General features: G+C 35.5%; 1 protein-coding gene across 3 annotated transcripts in view; it reads right to left on the bottom strand.

Annotated features, from left to right (window-relative positions):
• The window catches only part of CPQ (carboxypeptidase Q), a 1,179,997-nt gene that overhangs the window by 1,025,730 nt on the left and 140,716 nt on the right, over positions 1 to 13,551 (bottom strand). For all 3 annotated transcript variants that reach the window (XM_053715230.1, XM_053715229.1, XM_053715231.1), the window contains exon 2: positions 4,098 to 4,543. In XM_053715230.1, the coding sequence (XP_053571205.1) occupies positions 4,098 to 4,512 (415 nt within the window). In that variant the 5' untranslated portion in view covers positions 4,513 to 4,543. The remainder of the gene's footprint in view (positions 1 to 4,097; positions 4,544 to 13,551) is intronic.

Raw genomic sequence — 13,551 nt, 5'->3', positions numbered from 1 at the left:
CACTTTAGAATATGCAATCTCGTTTACACGCGAGTAGGGTGGGTTTTTTTCCACTTTTTTTGCTCCATTGACTTCTATGGGGAATACGTTAACGTGATATTTAAAGTTCTGCTTTTTGCGGGCATCAATGTATTTTCAAATGTTATTTGTTCCTTTTGTATCCTTTGATGAAGAACACATCTAGGTAGGCTCAGGGGTGTGCAAATATCTCGAGCTCTATCAGCAGTTTTGCAACAATGTTTTTAACAATGTTATACATAGTGCAAACACTAGAGGAATCTAGTGCTTATAGCATTTAAAAACTGCTGCCATATAGTGTTTTTTTTATCTAATTGCATAAGTCCATAATGAAATAAAAAATGTGAGTTTCATGTCCCTTTAACTAATAATATTAATGATGTTCCAATTAAGCATTTCATATCATTTAGATTAATTTTATAATTACAATGTTTAAACTTCCAAACACTTTGTTGCAGTCATACATTATCATGATAAATTATTGAACAGGTAATTTTCAAGGATGGTTATATTTAAAAAAAAAGTCCTGCAAACAACTAAGAAATGCTTCCCAAAACAGGCAGAAATAAATGAGTTTTGAACATCTGCTAGTTGCTAAAATAAAATAAAAAACACTGAGAAATAGATTTAAGGACTAATTAGAATACCACTGTTAAAGGTCCCAATGGAAGGTATAGGGGGTGTCCATGTGGACTGAATGCATTTGAAAACCATTAGAAAAGAGGCTTGGAATTATTTTGAGGCTGAAAACCCCCACTTATGGTATATGTAGATCATTTGCCTATATTGGAATCTGGGCATGTGTGTTTAACCGCTGCTATGCAAACCCTTCCGCCAGCACAAACAACCCCAACAGATCACACAAAGTTATAATTAAACAGAACATTTACTAATATATATATATATATATAAATAATACTTTAGTTCCCTAGAAGCAGAGGACAACATACATATACATTTTGCATTTCACCAAAACCATGTCCATTGAGGATCCCAGTGACCCACTTCACTGCAGTTAGGCATGAGGCCCGCCACTATCATGGGCCATCATCACTTATGAGTAAAAAAGATGTCCCACATAAGCAGAAAGTGCCACACGTGTCACTCCTAATGGTGAGAGGGAAGAGACTCTTACTTAGTCAATATTTCCAACCAGACACCACTTACAGGGCGCACTTGTTTAAAAAAGGAGAGTGTGCCCTTTCAGGAATAAGGTAGTTTGCCTCTTTAACATGAAGGTGATTAGTGCAAAAATGGTGATCACTTACGGCAGCAGTTAAACTGCTGTTTTAGCAGAAAGGGGATGAGTTCTAATGAAACCCTTATCTCCCACAGGTTTGACCTTTGGGAATAAGTGGCGTCATTTGAAAATGGAGAAGCTCCTCTTTAATTTAAAGAGTCTTTGGAAACATACCAGCTGAAGTGCAATTGGTCATGCCTGTGTGAATTTAAAGGGATAGTAAAGTCAAAATTAAACTGTCATAATTCAGATAGGGCATGTCATTTTAAACAACTTTCTAATGCTCAAATGCTAATTTCTAAGCCCTTGAAGGCCGCCTCTTTTCTGAATGCGTTTGACAATTTTTCACAGCTAGAGGACGTTAGTTCATGTGTTTCATATAGATAACACTGTGCTCATGCACGTGAAGTTATTAAGAGTCAGCACTAATTGCCTGAAATGCAAATCTGTCAAAAGATGTGAGATAAGTAGGCAGTCAGCAGAAGCTTAGATGCAAGGTAATTACAGAGGTAAAAAGTATATTTCTATAACAGTGTTGGTTATGCAAAACTGGGAAATGGTAAATAATGGGATTATCAATCTTTTTAAACAATAACATTTTTGGTGATTACTATCCCTTTAAAGACATTAATGGATCTATGCTGTAAGGAAAAAGAGAGGCTTAAAATAACATTTTGCTATACCATTAAACCATTTTCTGAAAAAAGCTCTACATTAGACATATGTATGGATTTTGTTTTTATTTACAATTACTTTGTGGAGATTTATAACCCTTTAAAATTGTCAAAATTCTAAACAAAGTCGGATTGCAGTCACTGTTTTTATGATTTTGGTTGAAACAGAAGCATAATATAATTCATTCATGTTAAAAAACAACAATAAAGTATTGTTTACGTATTGAATATTAAACATATAAAAATGCCTACAATACAAACAAGAGATTTTATTTGCATTTATTATGCACACAAATCAGATAATATTTATTAAATGAACTCTCATTTTTTCTTACTTTATATCTGTACCTCTTCATTTACGCCACTAATCAACTGTTCTGCCTCTAAACTGATAAAAATGTATCAAACACACACAGATAAAATTATTTATGCATGCAAAACAATAAATCTGTAAAATTATCTCCCTGGAAACCGATAATCAGGTAGATGAGCTGAAGTCTATTAACCTTTTAACGCCGTTATGCCGTTCTATTCCGTCATATTTACACTGGGCTTTAAAGCCGTTATGACGGAATAGAACGTCATATCAAACGGCTGTCCTGAAGCCTTCTGCGCTTCAAGGACTTGATCGCGGTCTGGAGGGCGTTCCTAGGGTTGTAGGGACGCCCCCCAGATGCGATCCAATAATTGAAATCTCGCGATCGTATGCACGATCGCGTAGTTTCAATTTGTCTACATCGGAACAGGTGTTCCGATGTAGACACTTTAACCCTGTCACGAAAGGGTTAAGCGTTTATGACCATAATATAGTCTCGAAAATATATACACAGATTTTTTTTTTTTACTTGCATAAGGCAAGAAATAACCTTGAATTAAGTCAAAATGTAGTTATTTTTATATTATTTACAATACAATTATAATCCATTAAAAACAATTTACGGGTAGATTTCAGTCTTGGCATTTTGCTTACGTGGTAGGATTCCCACATCCAATTCTTTCAACATGATTCCAATGCATAAGAAAAGCCCCTTTTAACCACTAAGTGTGACATTATATGTGGTGTCTTCAATGGTGTCTGAGAGTCTGAGAGGCAAGAAAGGCAGATGCAGATTCCTGGTATTTTGCCCATTTGCCTTGAGTTAAAGAACTCCATAAAGCTACCAGCTGAAGGGCAAAGTAAGGCAGATACTTGCATGGAATTTCATTGCTTTCAGTCCACATATGAGTCCTATCTGAATAATGAAAATTTAATTTTTACTAGACTGTCCCTTTAATTTAACCTCAATTTGAGCTTTTTTGAAAGTATATTGTATAAAGCCTTGTATAGGTTGAACTCAATGGAATTGTCTGGTTTTCAACCTCATCTACTATTTTACTTTGTTATTATGCAATATACTTTAATTAGCAAAAATTATTTGGGTACAAATGATTTCTTTCACATATGCTGTGAGGGCCCTGCACTAGTATTATTCAAACACAGATAGCTGGCAGTGGTGTGTATTGCATCCGCAAGGACCCTCTGAGAAGGTGCGGCACACAGGGAGGTCACAGCATATATACAAAAGCAAGGTTATGAACATTAGTGTATGTGTGGTTTTCCCTAAACTCTATAGTAAAAAAAAAAGACTTTATCCTCATATAAATAAAGCCCTTTCAGTACAGTTACGTAAGTTTGATCTGCACATAGGGACTCTCATGAGCCTCTATGCAAATAAATGGACATTTATTCATACAAGGTTATCACTATTATCACAGTGATCATCAGGCTTTTAAAACTTATATAGGGGCTTTATTTCTAAGAGGGGCTTAGGGGCTTGGGGGTCTCTAAGCTTTTTTTATTGTGCAGCCTGTTATGATTTATATATATATATATATATATATATATACATACACACAGTATATATATATATATGTGTGTGTGTGCACGCGCTCGCATGTGTGTGTATTTAGTGAATTGATTCTACTCTCTTGCTTTTGTATTATACATGGCCAAATAATGTTTTAAACCCTGTAATATTTGGGTTCTCAGTTGTTAAATCTATTTTTTTAGGTGGGGAAAAAAAAGATTTGGTAGAACATCATATTAAAATACATTTAAACATTAGCAGAAGCTCCTAATTTTGCAAAAAAAATACATAAAACAGACACAAAACGCATTACTGTACCTTCTGATGAAGTTCCAATGCTTCCACCAAGTCCTAATATGGCTAGATTTTTAACCCTTGGTTTTATCATAATTGCCATCTCCTCTCCACGTTCCCAATGTGGAACTTTTACCGCCTCCAAAGAAACATTTTGTAGTTTATCCTCTTGAAGAGCATTGTACATATACTTGATAGCGTTTTTGAGATTATCAGTTCCACTCATTCTATTTCCCACAGTATCAACAAAACGTGCCAGTCTGTCATAAGATCTATTCTGCGCACTGCCGTATACAGCCAGATTAATTATCTGCTTAGCAATATCTTCATAGCTAGCAATTTCGTTCTTTATTGATTTAAATTTTCTTGGAAACAGAACATTTGTCTGTACTTGTAAAGTATAAAATGTGACCACGGTTGTCAAAAGTATAAACTTCATCTTGATCGTAGTTTATTAGTCTCAAATATTCCTATGGGAAAAATAGGAGAGACATTTTAGTAACAAATGTAATATTCTTCTTGGTTAAGAAGCAATACATATATGTAATGTAACTGACAAGAAAAGGCTAAAATATCATGGTTGTCATGTTCACAAGTAAAACATTTTAATATGAGAACAGCACAAAATCTCAGGAAAGGAGTTACTGCCACTGCTCCATAGAAATGCAGAAAATAAGTTATTGTTTCAGTCATAAAAAGATTAAAAATACCATTATTTCACCTTCATGGGACCATGCATAGTACACACACAGTTTTGGTTTGAAAAAGTTACAGGGTTTGAGGGTTACTAAAGTAAAATTAAACTTTCATGATTCAGATAGAGCATGTAGTTTTTAAAAGGCTTTTCAATTTACTTTCAATAACAAATTGTGCTCAAACTTTTTATATGCACACTACTGAGGATGTGCAATAGTTAACAGTGTATACATATATGAGATGTAATTGGCTGACGAATGTCGCATGATTCAGGGGCCAGCAAATTGAAGTAAATTTTGAAATATGTCATTAAAAAAATCCTGCTATTGCATTGCCTTTTTGCACAAATAAATTTCATTCATCAAACTTTACATTTCACTCATCTTGTTAAAATACTTACCTTTTAATCTTGAAAGTTACTCCAGCGATTCCCCCTCCTGTCACTTCATACGTCAGCAATGACGAATACGGCATCCTCTAATCACGGCTTCCCCCAGGGGAATCATTGCCTAAGGCAACGCCGTGATTGGGGAAGCCGGATTAGTCATTTTTGACATATGAAGAGGCTTGAGACGGGCGGGGGAAGCGCTGAAGCGGCTTTCAAGATTAAAAGGTAAGTATTTTAACAAAATGAGCAAGTGATGAAGGCAAGTGCCCCTGTTTTTAATAGGGTTTTTAAAAACCGGCACTAATTCATCAAACTTGTCATTCACTTTAGTTGAAATAATTTTTATTGATTTACAGGATTAAAAAAAAAAAAAAACCTTAAACAGTATTGCAAATTGTACAGGTGAAATACCATATTATAAACTGAGAACAGACCAAATAAGTACAGCAATACAAATATGTCAACGACTGTGGCTGTGGTTGTCAATGGTCTTGCAAAAGAAGCCACCCGTCCCAGACAATATAATCAAGTAAGAACAAACCGAAAACCCCCAACTCCCACCCCAATAATACCCCCCCTCCCCCAGGTAGTGCCGAAAACACCCTTTGAAAAGTGAGTATTTACTGTCTATATGTTACCTGAAATGTTCAGAAGGTACCCTTTATATGATAATAACAACACCGGAATGTTCTATCTTCTGCCAGACTGGTCATCTCCGTCCCTTTCTGCCCAAGCTACCATCCCAGAACATGTCAGATTTGGAAGCCCCCTGTTATTACTCTCTCCTCAACATCCAATAGAACCAAACTTTCCGAAATTGCTCAGGTAGCCCCTGTGACCACGCCGCTAATTCTGACATGGTGTATGCATCTGTGATTTTATCTAATACCTCCTGCCATGATGGTGTCCCTACCTTTCAATGTCTAGCAATACAAATTCTCAAACATGTGCAAATAATTTTGATAAACTTATTGATTGCCGCATTGAATGGTCTCATCTTGTCATGTAGTAATGCTTGAGATATTGTCAAAGTTATATTCTCGTCTAGCAAGTTCCCTATCAAGTCTGAAAGCCTCCTCCAGAGTGACTGAACCCCTGGGCAATCCCACCACATATGTCTAAATGTCCCTCTTTCTTGACAACCTCTATAACATTTTCCCTGCTGTGGTGGTATATAATGTGCTGAATGTTTGGTAGGTTTAGACTGTCTAGCTGGTGGGGAATCTAGCACACCTGAAGTAAACTTTATCCCAAAGTTTAAAGAGTTATAGTTAGTTGTAGTAGGTGGCGCAAAACAAGTTGCTATTCCCAATGTGTCTTACTGTAAATATGTGTGATAATATGTGGGCTCAATATATGTTAATGTTTTGATGAGTCCTAATTTTATATTCTCTTTTGGAAAAAATGGATGTCGAAACTATTTAAGAAATAAATATGATCCTTTATTTGATTATGGTAAATTTACCCAATAGTAGTGATGCTAAAAGTACAGTTAAACAAAAATTATTACAATTCCTTCAAAGTTTAAAAAATGACACCGGTGTCTCTATGTATAAAAATGTACATAATATATAAAAAATAAATTAAATTAAAATAATAACGTTGAAATCTTATAATTTATACAGTTTTGGGTTTATCACAAGTTGTAATTTCTAACAGAATGTTTGTAGATACAATTTTATAGTGGATAAAACAATAGTTGCTGTATAGTTCATATAGGATACTTTGTTTCAAGTTCAGCTATGCAATTGAGTTTGAGATCTTATCTTAGGCAACTATATATCAAATGTAGAGGTATGTTGGTGCGATTTTTATCACACTATAATATAAGTATACAAATTAGTACCTTGAAGTGTATCTGTTTGATATCACTTTTGTGAGATAATTGCGGTTAAATAAACGCCGCTATGCCAGTGTTTTGATTAAGTTTCAAGATCAAGCTGGTGGCAGTTCTATATGAGCTGCTGGCGGTTAAATAAATGCCGCTTTGGTTTCCTCTTATTAGGTGGGCTTATCTGTTTGCTGCGAGAAAATTCCCTTTTATATAAGTGTTTCGGTAGTTGTCGTGGCCGCTCAGTTACCTTATCCTTTGTCGGTCAGTGACCGATCGCACTCTTAAGGGTTTCTTGGTGGGATCTTCGTTGCGGTTAAGTGCTAACCGTTTGCTGATGTTTTTTAAGTATCTCCGGTTTTTCTATTCTGTGGCTTGTCTGTCGGTCAGTGACCGATCACAATGGTATGGTTGTTGGATAACCTCCTGATGTGGAATTTTTGCGTGCCTTTCCGGTCTGTTGTTCCCAGGTTTCTTAGATGTTGGTCAGTGACCGATCTGGGTGCTGAAATGTGGTTGTTGGGATAAGTAGAAAGTTTGTAGGATAAGTAGAAAAAGGATTTCTAGTTATCAATGTGATCTTTGCGGTTAAATATATGCCGCTCAGTGGGAACTTGAATATTTCAACTGGGTATAGCTGGTATTCACTTTGTCTTCTCAAATCCTGTGCAGGTGTGCTCTGGTATCAACATGTTTCGGCTGGACAGCCTTTTTCAAGATACCAGATGTGGGGATTCAAAGGCTATTTAAAGCCTCTCTAATTTAGCAATAAATCACTAATTGATGATATACATAAAATCAAAAAAATCAGTAACAATTATAAAATGCTGTTTTATTATATAACATAGGTATCCTTGGGTCTTAATTATAATATAGTTGGGTGTTTTTATGTAGCGATAAACATTTTATATGATTACTTTTAAAATAGAGAAAGATATTATATATCTTAATGTCAATTACTTTTAGAGTGTATATTTTAGTCACTTTATGAATCCATGGATATTTTTAAAAGGTTTCTGTAATTAGAGCGTAATATTAGAGTGAAATAATTTGTCTATACTTATCGTTGTATGGATATTTTAACCATAAAATATAGATAAAAACGGGGCCAATGGTGAAATTAGAATTTAGTGAAATGAAAGTTAGATGGGCCAAAAGAGAATATAAATTTAAGTGAATCTTTTGACTCTAGTTTGAATGTTTCTATTTGTTATCTGTGGGCTACAATAACCAGATAGTGGGTATTGTAAAAATATAGTAAAGAGCTGTATGATCCAATGAGTGTGTTGTACCAATACTTTTCTAGTTTTTGTGGATATTAGTATTATCGGATGAGAGATTAGCCTTCTTGTATGAATTTTTATAATTATTGTAGGAATTTTAAAATTTCAAGTTGTTTGTTCTTAGACTGTAAAACTAAGTTGTAATTTTGTCAAATATATATATATTTTATTTTAGAATTCTATTGTATTTAATCGACTTGGTTTGTTAGTGTGATGGCTTGGTTTTTATGATCTTAAAAAATGGCCTATGTGTTAGTTTAAATTTCAAGTGGTGTGTCCTTAGACTGTAAAACTATATATTTATTTATGATATATATATATATATATATATATATATATATATATATATTTTCTTGAGTAGTTTTATTATGTTTAGTAAATATGTTTTAATGGTGTGTTTGCGTGTTTTCGTGTCTATACTTATCGTTGTATGGATATTTTAACCATAAAATGGGGCCAATTGTGAAATAAAAATTAGTGAAATAAAAATTAGTGAAATAAAAGTTAGATGGGCCAAAAGAGAATATAAATTTAAGTGAATCTTTTGACTCTAGTTTGAATGTTTCTATTTGTTATCTGTGGGCTACAATAACCAGATAGTGGGTATTGTAAAAATATAATAAAGAGCTGTATGATCCAATGAGTGTGTTGTACCAATACTTTTCTAGTTTTTGTGGATATTAGTATTATCGGATGAGAGATTAGCCTTCTTGTATGAATTTTTATAATTATTGTAGGAATTTTAAAATTTCAAGTTTATATATATTTTTTTTTTTATTATATATATATATATATATATATATATATATATATATATATATATATTCTTGAGTAGTTTTATTATGTTTAGTAAATATGTTTTAATGGTGTGTTTGCGTGTTTTCGTGATATTTATCTTATAGAATTGCATTGAGGTCTAGTTCGCTATTGAGGCCTTTTGGGTGTAGAGTTTTCATTTTGAAAATCAATTCTGCTTCATGGTATAGTAGCTTTTTTTTCCATATTTCCGCCTCTACCATCTGTCTTTATTTTCTTAATGCCCCAAAATGTCATGTCATTTGGGTTACCTTTGTGGAATTCTTTAAAGTGGGCATAAAGTCTGGTATTATCTTTTTCTTTTTCTATGCATCTGATGTGTTCTCTTATTCTTTCTTTCAGTTTCCTTCCCGTTTGACCTAGGTACTGTAGTTTACATGAGCACTGAATTAAATAGATTATGTTGGTGTCAGTGCATCTTATGGTGTCATTAATCTTCAGTTCTTTCTGGGTTACATTAGATTTTACCTTTTTGGTTTTGGTGCTAAATTTGCATGATTTGCATACATGACATGGAAAAAATCCTAATAGTTTTTCATTGTTTAAGTTGTATTGCTGGGGACCTGTTTTTGATTTAAATTCGCTTGGCGCTAAGATATTCTTTAAATTAGTGGCCTTTCTGAATATAACATCAGGGCGATATTTTAGTATTTTCCCTATTATGGGGTCACTTCTGGCTATGTGCCAGTGTTTCTTTACAATGTTCTCAATTAGTTTATGTTGACTAGAAAATGATGTAATAAATGGAATGTCATATGGATCTTTTCCTGCCTTGTTAGTCATATTGCTGTCTTCTAGTAGTGAGCTGTCATGTCAGGCGTCAGGTACCATCTAAAAGATACCTTTATACAATTTTCCCTCATATCCGCACTAATCAGTCCTTTACTAGAGTTTAACAACTACTCATCCCAATCGCTTTTCTCCCGTGTTTCCGATGTATCTCTTTCCCATCTCTCCACCAAGGGAGACTTAGTTTTATATTTTGCCTCTTGAATCAATAAGCATATCTGGGAAATTAACCGTTTCCCTCTAGAAGGGGCCCTCAACAATCTTTCTAATTCAGTAAGTGGTTGGGTATGTCTATGTGATGTGAATCTGGCTATCGCCGAAGAGATCTGCAAGTACAGAAACCAATTTAACCTCTCTGGGTCTATTTTATCTCGAACCTGAGTATACGAGAGCATTCCTGTGTTGAGTAAAAAATCTGCCACCCTGTATAAACCCTTGTTTTCCCATTTACCCATTAATTTTCTCAATTCTAGGGGTAACAAAAATTTAACTGGCAATAGTAAAGATTCAGGCCCGCATATCTTCAGTTCCCTTGTTATGCCATTCCACAAACAAACTGCTTTCATTGTTATTGGGGGATCTATAATCCGATGATTTTTTAAAAACCTCTGGATCCCATATAATGTCTGCTGAGCAATCGCACCCCGCTATGTCCGCCTCTATCTTGGGCCAAATTATGTCTCCAGAATTTTTACCTAATATTACTGTCTGAACTAACCTGGAGGCCTGATAATTTTCAACTAAATTTGGAACTCCCACTCCACCCACCTGCCTATGTTGTTTCAGCAATTGTGAGGCTATTCTTGCTTTCCTATCTCCTCTCAGGAACTTTATTAGATCTTCTTGCAGGATCCTTAACTCTGGTAGTGGTATCCCAATTGGCAAGGCTCTAAACAGATACATTAATCTTGGTAGAACATTCATCTTGGACATTAGTCTCCCATACCATGAGAAGTTACCTCTTTTCCATTTCCCCAGATCTTTCTTAATAGCTTTGTATATAGGGATGAGTTTAATTTGTACAAGTCCGAAATTTTAAGTATGTTATGTGGCCTTTCGCCAATGAGAAACCAAAGTTCAACTCTAAGACCTTCTTAGTGTGAGGGGGAAGACAAACCGAAAGTACCTCGCATTTATCTAAATTAATCTTATATCCCGAGATCTCTGAGTACTCTCCCAAAATTTTATAAAGGTTGGGCAGGGAAATCAATGGCTTAGTGAGCGTCAACAAGACGTCTTCGGCAAACAACACTAATTTATATTCAGAGGAAGCCAACTGGACCCCTGAAATGCTCTTCGAATTCCTTATACACAAAGCTAAGTGTTCTATACAAATAGCGAAGAGCAGGGGCGACAGCGGACAACCCTGTCGGGTCCCATTTAAAACATTCATATGCCTCGACAGGTAACCTGCCGCTCCCACCACAGCCATCGGCCGTGAATAAATGCATTTAAATGCTTGGATAAAGGCCCCCTAAAACCCATGATTGCCAGTACCTCAAACATGAAATTCCAGTCTACTCTGTCAAACGCTTTCTCTGCGTCTAGCGACAGAAGCAGAGCTGGTTTCTCAGTCACGACCAAATAGTCCATCACAGTCAAAACTCTCCTTACATTGTCAGGGGCCTCCCTGTCCCTCACCTGATCCTGATGAATCAATGAGGGTAAAATTAATTTCAACCTGTTCGCCATAATTATTGCAAAGATTTTAATATTGTGGTTTATTAGGGATATCGGCCTATAGTTTTGGCGAAATTTTGTATTCTTCCCTCCCTTTGGTATCACTATAATCTTTGCCTGTAACGCATCCTGAGGTAATTCCCACCCTTCCATGATACCATTGCAAAAATTGACCAAATGAGGTAAAAGCTCTTTCTTGAATAGTTTGTAGTATTCTCCTGTCAGACCATCCGGTCCCGCAGCCTTACCCACCTTCAGATCCTTAATTACCCCTAAAACTTCTGAACTCGTAATGGTCGAATTAAGATTCTTGAGTTCAGAGTCCCCAATAGACTCTAATCTCGCCTCTTCTAGAAATCTGGTTGTCTGTGGTGCTATATTCCCTGTACCCACCTTTTTCCCATCATAAAGGTTCTCATAATATTGAGCAAAACTATCCGCGATTTCCTGCGGATTCGAGGAAAGGTCCCCATTCTCTACATATAATTTAGGTATAGAAAAGAATTTATTCCTCTCCTTCAATTTATAAGATAGGTATTTGTCTGGTTTGTTCTCAAAGACAAAGTAGTGGGCTTTCAACCTCAAGGCCGCTCTTATAGAAGCGTTGTTTAAGATTCTGGCCAACTCTCTTCACTTAGCTACAAGTGTCTTATATGTTCTATTAGATAATGTGTGTTGGTGATCCCTTTCCAGTTGTTCAACCTCCCTCTGCAATGTGTTAACTAATTAAGTCGAGTTCTTGTTCTTTATCGACTTTTCCTTAATTAAAAGCCCTCTTAGAAAAGGTTTGTGGGCAGCCCACATAACTAGGGGGTTTCTAACTGAGCCAACATTCATATCCCAGTATTCTTTCAATGCTTTCTGTATTCTCCCATGTATTTTGGGATTCCTAAGTAATGTTGGGTTATATGTCCATGATCGATGCTTAGAAAAGTTCAGAAACCCTGAAAGCTCGAGAAACACCAGGGAGTGATCTGACCATACACACGTTTGAGTCCGTGAGCCCGACCAAATTGGGAGTTAGTATTTGACTAACATATATATAGTCAAGAGTAGTATAAGTTTTATGAGCTGGTGAGTAATAAGTAAAATTATGAACCGAGTTACCTACCGCCTCCCAAGAGTCAACTAAATTATGTTCCCCAAGTGATTCTCTAATTGACTTAATTAAATCTATTGTGTCTATGCTGTTTGTTAGATAACTTTGAAGTCTCTGTCGCTAGAAAAGGAGTCATGTTGACATTAAAGTCGCCCGCCAGAATTAGTCTAGTGTGCGACCACTGTGTTATCAGCTGTGATATCTGATAAAAGAAAGTATTTTGTGTTTCATTGGGGGCATATATGTTACATAACATTATTTTTGCATCTTGAAACGTGCCCTGGACTATCACATATTGGCCTTCTCTGTCCCAAAGTACCCTATCAGTCACAAAGTCAAGAGATCTGTGGATCAAGATTGATGCCCCCCTTTTTTTAGATTCAGATGTGGAATGAAAGTGTTGCGAGAAATGGTTTGACCAAAACTTTGGGATGGTGGACGTTACAAAGTGTGTCTCCTGCAAAAACAATATCTTGGATTTTGAATTCAAATATTGCGACATAGCAGTTTTCCTTTTAATGTCTGAATTAAGCCCCCTTACATTGTGGGAAATCAAAATCAGATTATTCGTCATCAGAGCTCAGCCCACCTTTCTCATTATACCCCATGTACCACGATTTCTAGAGATTTGGCCTTCAATAAATGGATAGTCAAGCGTCATAGTGTACCTTATTCTCCCCTCAACCCACCTGTCACACCAGATCATTTGATCTTTACCCCTGAATATGTTCGGCACTACCTGGATTAAAATAATGATAACCAAAAACAAGACAAAACATTAACATTAACTTTTTCAGTCCTATTTGAACAACACTTCATATTAAACAAAAAAAAATCAGTTGCATTGTAGCATCTTCTAGATTAACAATAACATTGGCAAATTTATCTATATAGCT

Source organism: Bombina bombina, chromosome 5 (assembly GCF_027579735.1).
Source record: "Bombina bombina isolate aBomBom1 chromosome 5, aBomBom1.pri, whole genome shotgun sequence".
NCBI lineage: Eukaryota > Metazoa > Chordata > Amphibia > Anura > Bombinatoridae > Bombina > Bombina bombina.
Note: the sequence above shows the minus strand (reverse complement) of the source record. Positions and strands in the feature narration are given on the sequence as shown.